Consider the following 17,686-nt stretch of genomic DNA (forward strand, 5'->3'; position numbering starts at 1 on the left):
CGCCGCCCGCACTTCCTATTGGTCCGTTTGGCTCGAGGCGGGGCAGCTCTACTTTCAAGCCTCCGATTGGCTTAGATTTACTTCTCTTCGGATCCTTATTGGAGGGCAGTTCTTACGCTTCTCAAGAACGAGCGTGGGTCAAAAGTAGGCGTCTTATTGGCCACCACTGCCTTTGTGTGCGATCTCGCGCTGCCATTGGCTAACTCGGGAAAGTGGGAAGCGTGAAGGAGGGACCCTGAGGTAGAGGGTCAGGGGTTAGTGAGGCCGGAAGTGAGTGTAATAAAGTTTCTCCAGGGAGGCAGGGCCCGGGGAGAAAGTTGGAGCGGTAACCTAAGCTGGCAGTGGCGTGATCCGGAACCAAATCGGCCCGCGGTGCGGTGCGGAGACTCCATGAGGCCCTGGTGAGTCTTGACTTTTTTCTCCTTAGGTGACTCACTCTTTCACCCCGGAACCCCTCTCCCGGGACCCCACTTCCGGTCTTCATTTATAAGTCCCGCCCCTGAGACCCCTCTCCCCGGAAGTCCCACCTCCCAACTTCAGGGGGCTCCCCCGAACCCCGACTTGATTTTTATTTTGTCTCCGACCCCACCCTGTCGCCCAGTTTTCCTGGAAGTCCCCACCCCCCGACACGTTCCAAGCCCTACTACGAGAAACCCTTCGTTACTCCTTCCATTCTCCGAAACTCCGCCTCCTAGCAACGATCCTCGGCTAACTCCTGTCAAAAGGCCTATCTCCCAAAAGGGCAAAACCCTGCTCTTCAAAGAACGATTCGAATTTGTTGAAGCTCCGCCCCTCCGAAGCCACGCCCCCTCCGTAATCCACGTCTGACTGTCCAGAAAGCCTCCCCGCCCAGAAGTCTGAAGTTCGCGTCCTTAGGGGACCACGCCCCCTTAGGAGCTTTATCTTTGTGGGACCTGGGTCATCAGCTGAAAAGCCTTGTCGTCAATCCCTGAAACTCCACCTGCTTATATTTTCCTGTCCTTTCTCTTTTTTTGGGCCTTGGGATCAGTTTTCCGAGCACTCTCGTGCTCCCCCAGGTGGGAAGTCAAAGTTCCCATCTCTGGCTGTAAGGAGTGAGATTAAAGGCAGCCGTTTTCCGTTTTCCTTTCTATCTTTTTTTTTTTTTTTTTTTTTTTAAGACGGAGTTTCGCTCTTATTGTCCAGGCTGGAGTGCAATGGTGCGATCTCGGCTCACTGCAACCTCCGCCTCCTGAGTTCAAGTGATTCTCCTGCCTCAGCCTCCTGAGTAGCTGGGATTTCAGGCGCCCACCACCACGCCCGGCTAATTTTTGTATTTTTAGTAGAGACGGGGTTTCACCATGTTGGCTAGGCTAGCCTCGAACTCCTGACCTCAGGTGCTCCACCCGTATCAGCCTCCTTAAGTGTTAGGATTACAGGCGTTAGCCACCGCGCCCGTCCCCGTTTTCCTCTTTCTTAACCTCCTCCAAGGGTAGAACTATTTGAAAGGGCTGAACTTGGGGTTTGGCACGAGAGGGAGAGAGAGACTTGCCCTCAGACTCCCAGCCTCACTTCTTGGCTTTCCCTTCCCAGGACCAACCCCATCCCAGAAGTAGCTCTAGGCCTTCCTAGACATAAGTGGATAGGACCATGGATTTGTTGGTGTGTGGCATGTGGGTGTGACATGAGCAAAAGTTTTCTACTACCAGAAGAACGGTGGTTTGGAGTGGGGGTAGATAATAGTGCTCTTTTTGTTGTTTGATTTTTTTTTTTTTTTAAGGGACAGTTCAGTCGCTACTTCTCTGTCTCTTCCCCTCCCCCTAACCAGAGTTCTTGTCTGGGCATTCCTCCTGGCCCCGTTTGCCCAGCCTTCCCTGCTGGAAACATTCCTGAGGCTTTCGCCATTTCCTGCCACTTCCCACCCCTGTCCCCTCCTCCCAGTTGGGCTGCGAAGCCACACACAGCTTTTCCCCTACACCCAATCACCTGGACTTCCAGTAGGCAATCTCCTTTCTCCCTATGTAAATTTCAAGAGTCATACGTCTTTCTTTTCTTCCGAACGCCCACACCCGTTGGTCCTTCCCTGGCTCTGGATACTGTAGGCTCCCACAGAACATCATCTCTACAGATGAGGGACATCCTAGTGTGTGTTTGTGTGTTTTGGGGGTGTGAGGCTATGGTGGAATCCTTTCCTCATTCTCTCTATGCCCGAGAGCTGGCTGGAAATGAAATGATAAAATTCCTTCTCAGGATTGGCTGACAGAGTGACAAAGCTCTTCTGGAATGGGCACTAAGGGGAGATGTAAGAGTTAAGCACAGTATCTAACACACTTCAAGTGTTAATGTTGTTAATCAGGATAATTATCTATCTATATTTTAATCCTCTGAAGTAAATCTAAGGGTAATTCCAAGGTGAGCTGGGGGGAATACGTATTTTTTTTTTTTTTGAGACGGAGTTTTGCTCATCACCTAGGCTGGAGTGCAATGGCTCGATCTCGGCTCACTGCAACCTCCGCCTCCTGGGTTCGAGCGATTCTCCTGCCTCAGCCTCCTGAGCTGGGATTACAGGTGCCCGCCACCACGCCCAGCTAATTTTTGTATTTTTAGTAGAGACGGGGTTTCACCATGTTGACCAGGCTGCTCTCGAACTCCTGACTTCAGGTGATCCACCCGCCTCAGCCTCCCAAAGTGCTGGTATCACAGGTGTGAGCCACCGCGCCCGGTAGGAATACGTATCTTTAACTTGTTTTTTTTTTTTTTTGGTCGCTTTCCAGCTTTGCCTGTGGCATTCGCCGGAAGAGCAGTGGCAGGAAGCCGTGGGTGGCAGGAATGGGTTTGGGACTGTTCCCTGTGTCCAGCTTCAACCCATCTTCTCCTGACACCCCTTTCTCCTGTACTTATTTTTCTCCTGTCCTTATTGACGCAGATGTGTCTTCTGATCTCTCTGTCCCTTCCTGGCCTGTAGTTTCTACTTCTCTTGGAGAACTGTTTCTTCTACCTCCTCCAGCCAGGCTCCTCCCCTGGTGTGAAGGATGCTGTGCTCTTTGGTGGGGCTTAGGGCCCTGTAAGAGGAGGGATGTGAATTGGGGTGGTTTGGAGTGGGAGTGGGGATCTGATTGCCTCATTCTCACCCTTGACAGTGTGCTGTGTTAACAAGCCCTGTGGAAAGGGGAGACAGGACAGTGCTTGGCTATGAGCCATCGGTCTTGGTGTGGTAGATGGCATACGTAGAGAACAAGCTGTGACCAGCATGTCCTCTTGTTCCCTTCTTGCCTGGTAGCTTCCTGATGTACCATCCAGGTTGAAGTTTATTCCCCTTTTTTCACCAGCTTTGCTCTTCCTCTTGGCCCTGCTCTGCATCCATTGGGACCACTTACTTCCCATCCCCACTTCGCTAGCTCCAGTCCACAGCTGCTGTAGCAGAGGATGCTAATGGCCCAGGCTTACTGTATGGGGTAGCGGTTGGGGGTGGCCTGGGCTGGGGCCAGCCAGCTTTCGGGCATAGAGAGGGTGGGGGAATTCGAGTGTCCAACCAGGACAGGAAGGGAAATGCTGAGCTCTGAGATCTCCTCCCTTTTCTACCCCCAGCTGCCTCTGTTTCCTCCCTCATTCCCCTGTACTCCTGCCTGGCTTCCTGCCCCCTTTGGCCTGCGTGTGTCCGGTTTTGAGTGACCCAGACCTCCTATCTCCTTCCTTTCCGTCCCACTCTTCCATCCTTCCCTCCCACCCCCACTTTACTTCTCCCCAGATTACTAGTTGTTTGTATAGGGCAGGGGAGAGGGGCTTGGATAGCCCTACCCCCTGCTCCAGTTCGAGGTTGGGGCGGGGTGGGGGCTCAGCCCCTCTGAGCCTGTGAGTCAGCACTGTCCTCACGATTGGTCTCTCCCCTTAGCTCCCCGCCCCTGGGGAGGAGCCAGAAGCGCTGGGTCCAGCCTGTTCTCTTCTCAGCCAGAGAAGAGGCTCCACGTTGGGCGGGGATGGGGCCTGAAACTGTCTGGGTCTGAGCTGGGGAGCGGAAGCCACTTGTCCCTCTCCCTCCCCAGGACTTCTGTGACTCCTGGGCCACAGAGGTCCAACCAGGCTAAGGGCCTGGGGATACCCCCTGCCTGGCCCCCTTGCCCAAACTGGCAGGGGGGCCAGGCTGGGCAGCAGCCCCTCTTTCACCTCAACTATGGATCTCCTGCCCCCCAAGCCCAAGTACAATCCACTCCGGAATGAGTCTCTGTCATCGCTGGAGGAAGGGGCTTCTGGGTCCACCCCCCCGGAGGAGCTGCCTTCCCCATCAGCTTCATCCCTGGGGCCCATCCTGCCTCCTCTGCCTGGGGACGATAGTCCCACTACCCTGTGCTCCTTCTTCCCTCGGATGAGCAACCTGAGGCTGGCCAACCCGGCTGGGGGGCGCCCAGGGTCTAAGGGGGAGCCAGGAAGGGCAGCTGATGATGGGGAGGGGATCGTAGGGGCAGCCATGCCAGACTCAGGCCCCCTACCCCTCCTCCAGGACATGAACAAGCTGAGTGGAGGCGGCGGGCGCAGGACTCGGGTGGAAGGGGGCCAGCTTGGGGGCGAGGAGTGGACCCGCCACGGGAGCTTTGTCAATAAGCCCACGCGGGGCTGGCTGCATCCCAACGACAAAGTCATGGGACCCGGGGTTTCCTACTTGGTTCGGGTGAGTGAACATCCTCCTCTCCATTCCCCCCCAGACCCCCTCCAGTTCTAATGCTCACTCCAGCTTGGCTGGAATCTCTTTTTTCCTGCTGTTCCCCAACAACCCCGTTTCAGTGTCCTATTTCCTAAACCTTTCTCATCCCTTCCCCGATTCTGTAGCCCCTTCCCTTCCAGCTTTGCCTGGGCCCCCTTCCTTCTTTTCACTCCCCCACCCCCACCCTGCCATGCTTAGCACAATGCCCAGCATGGCAGAAGCTCTTAATAAGTGTTGGAATGAGTGACTTCTTGATCCTTTCCTCCATTCTCCTCCCGCTTTCTGGAGTTGTCACTCCATCCCAGCCAATGCCTGTCGGTCCCCTCCAAACTCTCTCCCCAGTGTGTGAGGTCCTTCTAGCCTGCCTTTTCTTTTTCTCCTCATTCCCTGTTGTCTTTCACCTTGGTTGTGGGATGTAGCCACGGGAAGTGGGCAGAACTTCTTCCTCTTTACTTCCCTTAGGGACCATATGGGTAAAGTCCTAGGGCCCTTTGTGAAGGGGCTGGGGTGGGGGAGCCGCTGACCTGCTGTCCTCTTCTCCCTCCCCTTAGTACATGGGCTGTGTGGAGGTCCTCCAGTCAATGCGTGCCCTGGACTTCAACACCCGGACTCAGGTCACCAGGTTAGTGGGGAGGGAGTGGATTGTGGGAGTCCTGGGATTAGTGAGGCCATGGGAAACAGAGGAGGGGAGTGGGTCACTTGGGTGCTGCTGCTGGGGGCTGATCTTTGCGTAGTAAAGGGGACTGAGAGAAAGCTGAGGTAGTGATTCCGCCTCTTACTGAAAGGAGGCCCCTTTGGCCCGGATCCTCCTTACCTATCCAGCCTTGGGAGTTGTGGGGAAGGTGGCAGAAGCAGCTGGCAGGTGGAGCTGGAGTAGAAAAGGGGGGTAGATGGAAGGTTGCTGCTGCCTTTGGGAAGGGAATGGGACATTTGGTAGCTGGAAGGGGGTGGGGCTATACCCATTGAGGCCCTAACCCAATCAGCCAGGAAGTGGCCTCTCAGTGTCATCAAATATTAAAGGCCCTTAATTCAATCCACCATGACAAAGAGCCTGGAGTGCCCTGGGAGTCTGGCCTGGCTTTCCCCTCCCCCAGCCCTGTGGCAGCCCCAGTTGAGTGGGAGGCAGGCAGGCAGGCGCTGGGTCTGAGTACCCCTCTTTCCCCAGGGAGGCCATCAGTCTGGTGTGTGAGGCTGTGCCAGGTGCTAAGGGGGCGACAAGGAGGAGAAAGGTACTTGGGGTCCTTGGGGATAGGGATGCTGCTGGGAAATGTGGAGGGGCAGTGGGGAGGCAAGTGTGGGGCATGTGGGGAGAGGGCCAGGAGGCAAAAGTGTGGTTTGCCTGTGCTGGGAACCCTCACCTTCTGAGACCCTGGGCCCTACCTTAGCCCTGTAGCCGCCCGCTCAGCTCTATCCTGGGGAGGAGTAACCTGAAATTTGCTGGAATGCCAATCACTCTCACCGTCTCCACCAGCAGCCTCAACCTCATGGCCGCAGACTGCAAACAGGTTGGTGAAGGTGGGCAGACGGACCAGAAACACTGATGGGGGTGCTGAGGGGAGATCTAGTTAGGAGGTCAAAAACTAGGAAGAGGGCTTGAGAGCAGGAGACCAGTAGGGAAGGAGGAAATGAGGATATGGGATAAGGAACCCAGAGAATGAGACTGGGGCACCAGGGTTCTGGGCCCTGAGGCTGCCTGACACATGGCATTCCCTTCCTTCTTCATCCCCTGCCCTAATTCTCAGATCATCGCCAACCACCACATGCAATCTATCTCATTTGCATCCGGCGGGGATCCGGTGAGTTGGGGAACAGAGCAAAGGCGGTGGGAGAAGAGCAAGGGGCTAGGGATTGGGAAGACATTGATTAGAGAAGTGGGGGTGCTAGGATTGTGGGGATATCTGAAAAGGACTGGGTTTTAGGGGTCAGGAGTAAAGTAGAACTGTAAAATTTTTTGACCTTCCTCCCCAGGACACAGCCGAGTATGTCGCCTATGTTGCCAAAGACCCTGTGAATCAGAGAGGTGAGGCATGGTGGGGAGCACTGGGTGGGTCTGGCTGTTTGAGGAGGTGAGCAGGACCTTGGGTCATCTGTACCCACTCTAAGTAGATCTCAGTGGGGGTTCCTGCGGAGGAAGATGGCCCCTGTCTGTGCCTCCTCCCAGTGGGCTCAGCTCACTGACAGCCTCTGCTGTGCCCTCAGCCTGCCACATTCTGGAGTGTCCCGAAGGGCTTGCCCAGGATGTCATCAGCACCATTGGCCAGGCCTTCGAGTTGCGCTTCAAACAATACCTCAGGAACCCACCCAAACTGGTCACCCCTCATGACAGGTGAGCAGGTGGGGAGAGTGTGGAGCAGCTCTTGGATTAGGATTAGGAAAGGAGGGCTGCTCTTCCTACACTTGAGCTGAGAGGTTCAGGGAGGGAATAACCTGTGTGCCTCTGCTTCCCACTTCCTGCTATTCTTCTGTTTCCTGTGGCCCAGGAGGAAAGACTTTTGAGGCCCTGCTTGCCGCAGGACCAGCTTTTCTTGTTTGCTCATGGTGGAGTTGTAGTCCGGGGCCTCCAAGTTACATCTCTCTCTGGCTAGGTGGGATTTTCTACTCCCATCCCTCTTTCTTGCTCATTTCTCTGCTTGGCATTCTGTGTTTTCCTGCCTCTAGAAGCCATCAAGAATTTGGGTTTGGGAGGATATCTCTTTTCCCTGAGATTACAACCTTTCCCACCTCAGGCCTTGAGGGATAAGCAGTGGAGCCAGTAGGGATTGAATATTTAGGAGAGGTTAAAATATTCTGGAGCTGGAGTGCCTTCCCCGGCCCCCCACCCCCCTACATGGTGCTTCCCTTCCTTGTTGGGAGATAGCACAGAGATCAAGAGCAAGAGCATTACTTATTTGAGACAGAGTCTTGCTCTGTAGCCCAGGCTGGAGTTCAGTGGTACAATCACAGCTCACTGTAGCCTCCATATCCTGGGCTTGAGTGATCCTCCCACCTTAGCCTCCTGAGTAGCTGGGGCTACAGGTGCATGCCACCACACCTGGCTGAGTAGTAGTATTTTTATTCTGGTAGAGATAAGGTCTCGCTATGTTGTCCTGGCTGGTCTTGAACTCCTAGGCTCAAACAACCCTCCCTCCTTGGCCTCTGAAAGTGTTGGGATTATAGGCGTGAGCCATTGCACCTGGCCAAGGGGATGAGCTTTAAAGTCAAACCTAAATTTAAATCTGAGCTCGGCCGCCTTTTAGTTGTGAGACCTTGGGCAAATCTTTTCACCTCTGACCCTCATTTTCCTCATCTGTAAAACTGGGGAAGGAAACAATACCTACCTTACAGGGTTGCCAGGAGAATGAAATGATTATGTATATAAAACACTCAGCCTCAGGCTTAATCCATAGTAAATACCCAATAGATGGCTGCTGTTCTATTCTGTCCTTCCCTCCTCCTGCCCACCACACATTTACAGCCACAGCTTCACTGTCCTGTTCCTCAGGATGGCTGGCTTTGATGGCTCAGCATGGGATGAGGAGGAGGAAGAGCCACCTGACCATCAGTACTATAATGACTTCCCGGGGAAGGAACCCCCCTTGGGGGGGGTGGTAGACATGAGGCTTCGGGAAGGAGCCGCTCCAGGGGCTGCTCGACCCACTGCACCCAATGCCCAGACCCCCAGCCACTTGGGAGCTACACTGGTAAGTTGCTTGGATGGAGGCGGGCTGGGGCTAGGGTGGGGGTGGTTGGTTAGGGCTTCTGGTCTCACCTTATTTTTATCCCTGCAGCCTGTAGGACAGCCTGTTGGGGGAGATCCAGAAGTCCGCAAACAGATGCCACCTCCACCACCCTGTCCAGGTATGAAGGGAGCCGAGATAGGCAGAGCTGGGGAGTGTTGGAGGCAGGGCTGGGATCACTGTAGAGCCTCCCTTTCCTCAGCAGGCAGAGAGCTTTTTGATGATCCCTCCTATGTCAACGTCCAGAACCTAGACAAGGCCCGGCAAGCAGTGGGTGGTGCTGGGCCCCCCAATCCTGCTGTCAATGGCAGTGTACCCCGGGACCTGTTTGACATGAGTGAGTGCTCGTCTCTCTCCTCTTTGCATCCCCACCTTTCTACTTGGTTCTGGCCCTTCTCCTGCCTATCTGCTCTTTCCTTCCTGACTTCCCTTCCCTGAAGTCTGGGTCTTGGGTGTGTGTTGTGCCTGCTACTTCCCCTCACCCTCCCTCTATACTTCCAGAGCCCTTCGAAGATGCTCTTCGGGTGCCTCCACCTCCCCAGTCGGTGTCCATGGCTGAGCAGCTCCGAGGGGAGCCCTGGTTCCATGGGAAGCTGAGCCGGCGGGAGGCTGAGGCACTGCTGCAGCTCAATGGGGACTTCCTGGTGCGGGAGAGCACGACCACACCTGGCCAGTATGTGCTCACTGGCTTGCAGAGTGGGCAGCCTAAGCATTTGCTACTGGTGGACCCTGAGGGTGTGGTGAGTGTGGCAGAGGTGTGGGTGAGGGGTGGCAAAAAGGAAGGTACAGTACCCTACAGTGTATCCCTGTTCCTTCCCTCATTGCTTTGTAGACATTCCCGCTGGGCAGCTGTCTATGGGCCTCTCTTGCTCTTTAAAGTGTCTGGCATCTTCCTCCAGAGGCTCATCCCTTAGCCTGAACTATGTTCTTTATAGTCCGGGCACAGGGCCAGGCGTGGTGGCTCACACCTGTAATCCCAGCACTTTGGGAGGCCGAGGCAGGTGAATCACCTGAGGTCAGGAGTTCAAGACCAGCCTGACCAATATGGTGAAACCCCGTCTCTACTAAAAATACAAAAATTAGCCGGGTGTGGTGGCAGGCACCTGTAGTCCCAGCTACTCAGGAGGCTGAGGCAGGAGAATTGCTTGAATCTGGGATGTAGAGGTTGCAATGAGCTGAGATCACACCACTGCACTCCAGCCTGGGTGACAGAGTGAGACTCTGTCTAAAAAAACAAAACAAAACAAATACAGTCCTGGCCCGTCCTCAAATCCCCAAGCCTTAAGCTTATCAGAGCTAGAAGGCAGTCATCTCATCTGTGCCCCTCTTTTGACAAATAAGGAAACCACCCTGAAGAGGTTGTGATGCCCAATGTCAGATGGTTAGAGGCTAGACACTGCAAGTTTCCTTTTGTAAGAAGATCCAAGGGCTTCTCCAGCTCCCCAGACTCAGGAGTCAGACCACTGTGCTTTCTCTTATCTGCACTGCCTCACTGTTCTTCAAAACTTTCCTTGTTTAGCCAGGTGTGGTGGTTCATGCCTGTAATCTCAACATTTTGCGAAGCTGAGGTGGGAGGATTGCTTGAGGCCAGGAGTTCGAGACCAGCCTGGGCAACATAGCGAGACCTTGTCTCTAGAAAAACAAAAAAACAAAAAATTAGTCAGGAATGGTGACACATACCTGTAGTCCTACCTACCCAGGAGGCTGAGGCCTGAGGATCGCTTGAGCCCAGGAGTTCGAGGTTACAGTGAGCCATGATTGCACCACTGTACTCTAGCCTGGGTGACAGAGACCCTGTCTGGAAACAAAAAAACTTTTGTCTGTTTTCTACAGCAATCTCAGCTTCCTTTCTCTTTTTTTGAGATAGGGTTTTGCTTTGTCACCCAGGCTGGGGTGTGGTGGCACACCTGGCTAATTTTTGGTTTTTTTTTGTTTTTTTTTGGTAGAGATGGGGTTTCGCCATGTTGCCCAAGCTGTTCTTGAACTCCCGGGCTCAAGTGATCCACCTCCCTCGGCTTCCCAGAGTGCTGGGATTACAGGCACGGGCCACCATGCCCAGCCTCCACATCTTTTTTTGCACTGTGTATACTCTTCTGAGACATGCCAACTTCCTCCAGGTCAAGAAAGGGGTATATAGCTCTCAGCTTCACTCTTTCAGGGCTGATGTCGCCTTTGCCTTTTCTCACTTCACTGACCTGTCTATTCCTACAACTGTCTTTTTCTAGAGAAGCCTCAATGATCAGGACTGACAGGCCACACTCTCCCCCACCACTTTTTTCTCCTCCTTCAAGCCTCTTGTCTGTTTCACCCTCTTCCACCTTGGAGGCTGAGGTCTTATTTGACTCTTCACCTGAATTGACCTTCTTCCTTCCCACCCTCCCAGGTTCGGACTAAGGATCACCGCTTTGAAAGTGTCAGTCACCTTATCAGCTACCACATGGACAATCACTTGCCCATCATCTCTGCGGGCAGCGAACTGTGTCTACAGCAACCTGTGGAGCGGAAACTGTGATCTGCCCTAGCGCTCTCTTCCAGAAGATGCCCTCCAATCCTTTCCACCCTATTCCCTAACTCTCGGGACCTCGTTTGGGAGTGTTCTGTGGGCTTGGCCTTGTGTCAGAGCTGGGAGTAGCATGGACTCTGGGTTTCATATCCAGCTGAGTGAGAGGGTTTGAGTCAGAAGCCTGGGTGAGAATCCTGCCTCTCCCCAAACATTAATCACCAAAGTATTAATGTACAGAGTGGCCCCTCACCTGGGCCTTTCCTGTGCCAACCTGATGCCCCTTCCCCAAGAAGGTGAGTGCTTGTCATGGAAAATGTCCTGTGGTGACAGGCCCAGTGGAACAGTCACCCTTCTGGGCAAGGGGGAACAAATCACACCTCTGGGCTTCAGGGTATCCCAGACCCCTCTCAACACTCCCCCCCACGTTTAAACTTTGTGCCTTTGACCATCTCTTAGGTCTAATGATATTTTATGCAAACAGTTCTTGGACCCCTGAATTCAATGACAGGGATGCCAACACCTTCTTGGCTTCTGGGACCTGTGTTCTTGCTGAGCACCCTCTCCGGTTTGGGTTGGGATAACAGAGGCAGGAGTGGCAGCTGTCCCCTCTCCCTGGGGATATGCAACCCTTAGAGATTGCCCCAGAGCCCCCCTCCCGGCCAGGGGGGAGATGGACCCCTCCCTTGCTCAGTGCCTCCTGGCCGGGGCCCCTCACCCCAAGGGGTCTGTATATACATTTCATAAGGCCTGCCCTCCCATGTTGCATGCCTATGTACTCTATGCCAAAGTGCAGCCCTTCCTCCTGAAGCCTCTGCCCTGCCTCCCTTTCTGGGAGGGCGGGGTGGGGGTGACTGAATTTGGGCCTCTTGTACAGTTAACTCTCCCAGGTGGATTTTGTGGAGGTGAGAAAAGGGGCATTGAGACTATAAAGCAGTAGACAATCCCCAGATACCATCTGTAGAGTTGGAACTGCATTCTTTTAAAGTTTTATATGCATATATTTTAGGGCTGTAGACTTACTTTCCTATTTTGTTTTCCATTGCTTATTCTTGAGCACAAAATGATAATCAATTATTACATTTATACATCACCTTTTTGACTTTTCCAAGCCCTTTTACAGCTCTTGGCATTTTCCTCGCCTAGGCCTGTGAGGTAACTGGGATCGCACCTTTTATACCAGAGACCTGAGGCAGATGAAATTTATTTCCATCTAGGACTAGAAAAACTTGGGTCTCTTACCGCGAGACTGAGAGGCAGAAGTCAGCCCGAATGCCTGTCAGTTTCATGGAGGGGAAACGCAAAACCTGCAGTTCCTGAGTACCTTCTACAGGCCCGGCCCAGCCTAGGCCCGGGGTGGCCACACCACAGCAAGCCGGCCCCCATCTTTTGGCCTTGTGGATAAGGGAGAGTTGACCGTTTTCATCCTGGCCTCCTTTTGCTGTTGTTTGGATGTTTCCACGGGTCTCACTTATACCAAAGGGAAAACTCTTCATTAAAGTCCGTATTTCTTCTACCTCTGCCTCTTAACCCTTCTGGGAAGCCTATTGTGTACGCCGCGGGCCCTCAGCGGCAGACGGGGAGGCGGGAGGTCGCGGCCGCCGAGGGAAGCTGGGGGTCTGCAGAGTTTGGGTGCGGCAGAGTGGGGCGTTTCGCGCCACCGTCCCCATGGGGATGTCGTGTCCGCAGAGGGGGCTGGCTCCGGGTGGGTCGAGGCGGGAGCCGGGCCTGCCCGGCGCCCCAGCACCGGCCCCCGGGCTACCTGGGCCTCCCGGGTGCGCCTTCGGCTCGCGCGCGCCCCTCCGCGGCGGCTCCACCGCCCGGGATGGTACGGTCCGGCAGCCGGGCCGCGCGCTGCCGCCCCTCGGTGAGCTGGTGTGGGCCGCCGCTAGCGGAGACGGCCCTTTCCACTCGCGTGGTGCCGTGGTAAGCCTCGTCCCTCGCCCGCCGCCTGTTTTCAGGCGTAGCGTCTCGTCCGGTCCTTGCTCCCCCTCCCCGCAGCGCTCAGTGGTGGTGGCCGCGACGAGTTCCGGTTCCGGTTGCTGCCGCCGCTGGCGGGCGGCGAGTCTGGAGAGAGCGCGCAGTTCGCGCCGCAGCTCGGCGCTTCCCTGTCGTCGCACTTTGTGGTTGCTGCAGCTCGGGGGCCTGGGCTGCCCCTGACTCCCCTTCTGGGCGATGGTGCAGCCCGAGGGCGCCTCCATCCCCCGCCGCTGCCGCTAACCCGGGTCCCCCACTCCATGGCCGCCTCGGCGCCGCCCCCACCGGACAAGCTGGAGGGAGGTGGCGGCCCCGCACCGCCCCCTGCGCCGCCCAGCACCGGGAGGAAGCAGGGCAAGGCCGGTGAGCGCGCTGCGAGGGGCGGGGGCTGAAGAGGCCCAGGACTTGGGAACCTCAGAGGGGAGGGATGGTGGGCGGGGGGTGTTTCACAGTCTGAAGGCTTGAAGGGAGGCTCAGGTGAAAAGGATGGGTGGGTGTAATCCTCCAGGGGTTGGGGGCAGGTGTCACACATTGAGGACTCTAGGGTTTGGAGCCACATGGAATTCAGTACTCACTTGGAGCTTGAGGATATCGAAAGATGGGATATCTCTCATTTAAAGGAAGACGTAGCTGAGAGTATGATCATCTTCACAATCTATTTTTCATATTGCACCCCTTGTTAGCATTTGTTGAATAAATAAGCAAGTATGTATTGACGTTAAAGGAGTTCCTCAGAGCATGGCTGAGAGAAAAGAGGTTGGGGAAACCTCAGGGAAACTTGTCTGCGTCTTCCTTTTGCCGCTCTTCCAGGTCTGCAAATGAAGAGTCCAGAAAAGAAGCGAAGGAAGTCAAATACTCAGGTGAATGGTGGTTGGTGGTGGGTTTGGTTCCCAGCAGCCCCTTGGCGGCACACTGTCTACTCTGCCATTCCAGTATCTGTTTGTATCTTGTATCAGCTGCAGGGAGGAGAGAGAAAACTGTCTTTCTTGCTTTGTTTCTTGTTCTTTCGCTGAACCTTATAACAAGTTTAGGGGAAAGTATCCTCTCCTAAGAGATGATTCGACCAAAGTTCTTACCACGCAGGGTTCCAGTCTCCTCCATGTTTCCTGTCCTGGTTTCCTCCTGATGATAACGTAACACCTACCACTTACTGATCCTTTTTTTAGTGCCAGGGATTGTGCTAACATGCTTTAATAGTTTGGGGAGATAGGCATTATCCCTATTTTACAGATGAGAAATCTGGGGGTTAAAAATGTTAAATACATGCTCCACAGTCTTGAGGTTGTTTTTCAGCGTCAGAGCTGGGATTCCATCCTAGTTCTGCCTGTTTTTAAAACATAGTTACTGCACTATGCTGGTTCCACTCTCCACCCTCTTTTTCTTGTCTTTTCTTTTCTTTTTTTTTTTTTGTAGTAACAGAGACTTGCTGTGTTACTACTCAAACTCATGGGCTCAAGGGATCCTCCTGCCTCGGCTTCCCAAAATGTTAGCATTACAGATGTGAGCCACTGTGCCTGGCCCGTGGTCCATATTTTTTTTTTTTTTTTTTGAGACGGAGTCTTGCTCTGTTGCCCAGGCTGGAGTGCAGTGGTATGGTCTTGGCTCACTGCAAGCTCCGCCTCCTGGGTTCACGCCATTCTCCTGCTTCAGCCTCCCTAGTAGCTGGGACTACAGGCGCCCACCACCACGCCCGGCTAATTTTTTTGTATTTTTAGTAGACACGGGGTTTCACCGTGTTAGCCAGGATGATCTCGATCTCCTGACCTCGTGGTCTGCCCGCCTTGGCCTCCCAAAGTGCTGGGATTACAGGCGTGAGCCACCGCACCTGGCCTGTGGTCCATATTGATTTTAGACCTGAGCTGCCCACAGTATCAGCCTCCAAAATATGTATTGTGTTGGTAGTGCTCTCTTGGTTTAGCTCTGTGTTTCCCTCCATGACCCTCTTTCCCTCAACTGTTTCTCACTAGGGCCCTGCATACTCACATCTGACGGAGTTTGCACCACCCCCAACTCCCATGGTGGATCACCTGGTTGCATCCAACCCTTTTGAAGATGACTTCGGAGCCCCCAAAGTGGGGGTTGCAGCCCCTCCATTCCTTGGCAGTCCTGTGCCCTTCGGAGGCTTCCGCGTGCAGGGGGGCATGGCGGGCCAGGTACCCCCAGGCTACAGCACTGGAGGTGGAGGGGGCCCCCAGCCACTTCGTCGACAGCCACCCCCCTTCCCTCCCAATCCTATGGGCCCTGCTTTCAACATGCCCCCCCAGGGTCCTGGCTACCCACCCCCAGGCAACATGAACTTTCCCAGCCAACCCTTCAACCAGCCTCTGGGTCAAAACTTTAGTCCTCCCAGTGGGCAGATGATGCCGGGCCCAGTGGGGGGATTTGGTCCCATGATCTCACCCACCATGGGACAGCCTCCCAGAGCAGAGCTGGGCCCACCTTCTCTGTCCCAACGATTTGCTCAGCCAGGGGCTCCTTTTGGCCCTTCTCTCCAGAGACCTGGTCAGGGGCTCCCCAGCCTGCCGCCTAACACAAGTCCCTTTCCTGGTCCGGACCCTGGCTTTCCTGGCCCTGGTGGTGAGGATGGGGGGAAGCCCTTGAATCCACCTGCTCCTACTGCTTTTCCCCAGGAGCCCCACTCAGGCTCCCCGGCTGCTGCTGTTAATGGGAACCAGCCCAGTTTCCCCCCGAACAGCAGTGGGCGGGGTGGGGGCACTCCAGATGCCAACAGCTTGGCACCCCCTGGCAAGGCAGGTGGGGGCTCCGGGCCCCAGCCTCCCCCAGGCTTGGTGTACCCATGTGGTGCCTGTCGGAGTGAGGTGAACGATGACCAGGATGCCATTCTGTGTGAGGCCTCCTGCCAGAAATGGTTCCACCGTGAGTGCACAGGCATGACTGAGAGCGCCTATGGGCTGCTGACCACTGAAGCTTCTGCCGTCTGGGCCTGCGATCTCTGCCTCAAGACCAAGGAGATCCAGTCTGTCTACATCCGTGAGGGCATGGGGCAGCTGGTGGCTGCTAACGATGGGTGACGCTGGTGAAGTGGCCCAGGGAAGTGCACATGTCTCTCCCTGCTCTTCCAGGGTGATTTTTTTGATGTTTGGCTCTTGGTCCTTGTTTCCACTGGCTTTCCATCCCCATGGGGCAGAAACAGTGGCTCCTGGGAGCAGAAAAGGAATTGAGGTGGGCAGGCAGAAGAGCCTGGATTGCTCACTTTTTTGGGAAACTTACATGTTGAGATCTACAGAGATCCAGGAAACCAAAGCCCTGCTGAGCAGAGCCATTTTGTGGCTATTTCTGGAGGCCCAGGAGTGTGGCTGCAAGAGAAAAGGGGCTGGAGGAAGATCCGGAGGGCAGGGGTGTTCCCTCTGCTGATGATGGATGCCCCTAACACCTGTGCCTAACACCCCTACCGAACCCCACAGCTCCAGCCTTAGTTTTTGGAGTCAAGTGTTAAAGGTTTCTGGCCAGAGGAATTGGGGTCTTGCCATCCCTGCAATAGCCCTTTTATGGGCTCTGGGAGACAGCTTTAGGGAATAAATGGGGATTTTCCCCTTTTTCTACCCACTCCTTTGCTTCCTCCAAGACTTACCCAACTCCTTCCCCCTCAGAGAACCAAATAGCCTGAGGAAGCAGGAGAGTTCCTGGTTATGGCAGTTTCTTGGTGATTTGGGGCTTCAAGACAGTAGGTGAGAAATGCTGTCAGGATGTATCTTCTTCATACCAAAGTCACTGGTCCTTTCTCAGCCTCTCTCGTGCTTTTCTCCTAATGACCATATTTTTGCCAAAAATTGGGATATGTTATCTGACAGACCAGAATATTTGAAGTTTGGGCTGTCCTGAAAGTCTGGACTTTGGTGGTACCCTCCTCCCCCAGCCCATCTGTTGCACATTATACTCCGTGTGTTCTTCAACTTTCGGCGCCCTTATTCCCCTGCCTTCCTGGCTTGATTGAAGGAAAGCTTGAAAAGGCGCAGAGCCCTATACCTCATTTCCTCCATGATAAAAGGATCCAAGTGAGGCCCTGTCACAGCCTGTGGGTAGGGGATGCGGCGGGATCCTCATTGCCATGGTACTCAAAGGTAGAAGAGCCTGGAGTTTGTTGCTTCTCTTTGCTATTCTTTCATATCCTTTTGGGCCTGGTGATTAATTAGCAATTCTCATTCCTGTCAGTCAAAGGCCTGCACTGGGCTTTATTTGTCTTTTTTTATTTTTTAAGCACTGCCTGCCAGAGATGGGCCTGGGGCCTGATGAGGACCTTAGCGCTGCTCGTTCTCCTTTTCTGTTCATGCACACATTCCTCCGTGGGGTGGGGAAGGCAGGCATGGGGTGTGGCCCTCGGAGAAGTTAGGGGTCCCCCAGCTCAAGATACAGTGGCAAAGACCTAGTGGTCTCCTACCCCCACTTCTCTCAGTTCCTGGCATGAGGAGAGAAGACCCTGCTCTGGTGGAGCTGACAACCTTTGAGGCTGGGAGGAGAGCAGCCTCTGGGCATCGTTCCCAGTGTCCCCCACACTAAAACGGCGTAGATGGCAACCCCCCACCCCCACCCCGCTGCTCAACTCTTGTGTTTGTTGTTCTGTTTGCCCCATTTATCTGTTGCTGTTTTTGTGTTGTCTTCCCCTGCTCCGCATTTTGTAAAATGGCCCCTGGGGGAGTGTCTTTGCTGGATCTGCTCCCTCTCACTCTCTCACTCCACTACTTTTTGGAACAAAGTGATGGCAGAATGCGGTGGTGGTGGGGGTCTTTTGTACTGTTGGATTAATAAAATGACTTTAAAATCCCAGACAAGGACTCCTTGCTGTTGCTGTGTGAAAAGGCTGGAATGAGCCGCTGC

The 17,686-nt window shown here is 54.4% G+C and overlaps 3 protein-coding genes across 20 annotated transcripts; 2 read left to right on the forward strand and 1 right to left on the reverse strand.

The window, feature by feature from the left end:
- Positions 1–11: 11 nt before the first annotated feature.
- Positions 12–12,389, forward strand: SHC1 (SHC adaptor protein 1). Of its 17 annotated transcripts, none has more exons than XR_008548789.2 (14): positions 166–401; positions 4,457–4,624; positions 5,209–5,279; positions 5,823–5,886; positions 6,043–6,162; positions 6,400–6,453; positions 6,626–6,677; positions 6,857–6,983; positions 8,139–8,337; positions 8,425–8,494; positions 8,576–8,710; positions 8,875–9,113; positions 10,757–11,169; positions 12,091–12,389. XR_008548789.2 is itself a non-coding variant. In XM_009432874.3 (13 exons), exons 2-13 carry the CDS (start codon positions 4,460–4,462, stop codon positions 10,883–10,885), a joined length of 1,425 nt encoding a protein of 474 aa, XP_009431149.1. In that variant the 5' UTR covers positions 12–401; positions 4,457–4,459; the 3' UTR covers positions 10,886–12,389. The 17 variants fall into 17 exon arrangements, 10 of the variants coding, with proteins under 10 accessions (XP_009431149.1, XP_003308463.1, XP_016783663.1 ...); XR_008548792.2 differs by having other exon boundaries at positions 8,579–8,710; XM_009432874.3 differs by having other exon boundaries at positions 12–401; positions 10,757–12,389.
- On the reverse strand, positions 11,851–13,074 carry LOC104002939 (dapper homolog 3). Its single transcript, XM_009432887.3, has one exon. It carries the CDS (start codon positions 13,072–13,074, stop codon positions 12,418–12,420), a length of 657 nt encoding a protein of 218 aa, XP_009431162.2. The 3' UTR covers positions 11,851–12,417.
- Positions 12,714–17,635, forward strand: PYGO2 (pygopus family PHD finger 2). 2 transcript variants are annotated; one of them, XM_525221.9, is made up of 3 exons: positions 12,714–13,213; positions 13,661–13,710; positions 14,818–17,635. In XM_525221.9, exons 1-3 carry the CDS (start codon positions 13,111–13,113, stop codon positions 15,880–15,882), a joined length of 1,218 nt encoding a protein of 405 aa, XP_525221.3. In that variant the 5' UTR covers positions 12,714–13,110; the 3' UTR covers positions 15,883–17,635. The 2 variants fall into 2 exon arrangements, with proteins under 2 accessions (XP_525221.3, XP_054542635.1); XM_054686660.2 differs by having other exon boundaries at positions 13,125–13,213; positions 13,534–13,710.
- Positions 17,636–17,686: the final 51 nt, after the last annotated feature.

The sequence above is a fragment of the Pan troglodytes genome, chromosome 1 (genome assembly GCF_028858775.2).
Source record: "Pan troglodytes isolate AG18354 chromosome 1, NHGRI_mPanTro3-v2.0_pri, whole genome shotgun sequence".
NCBI classification, from domain to species: Eukaryota; Metazoa; Chordata; class Mammalia; order Primates; family Hominidae; genus Pan; species Pan troglodytes.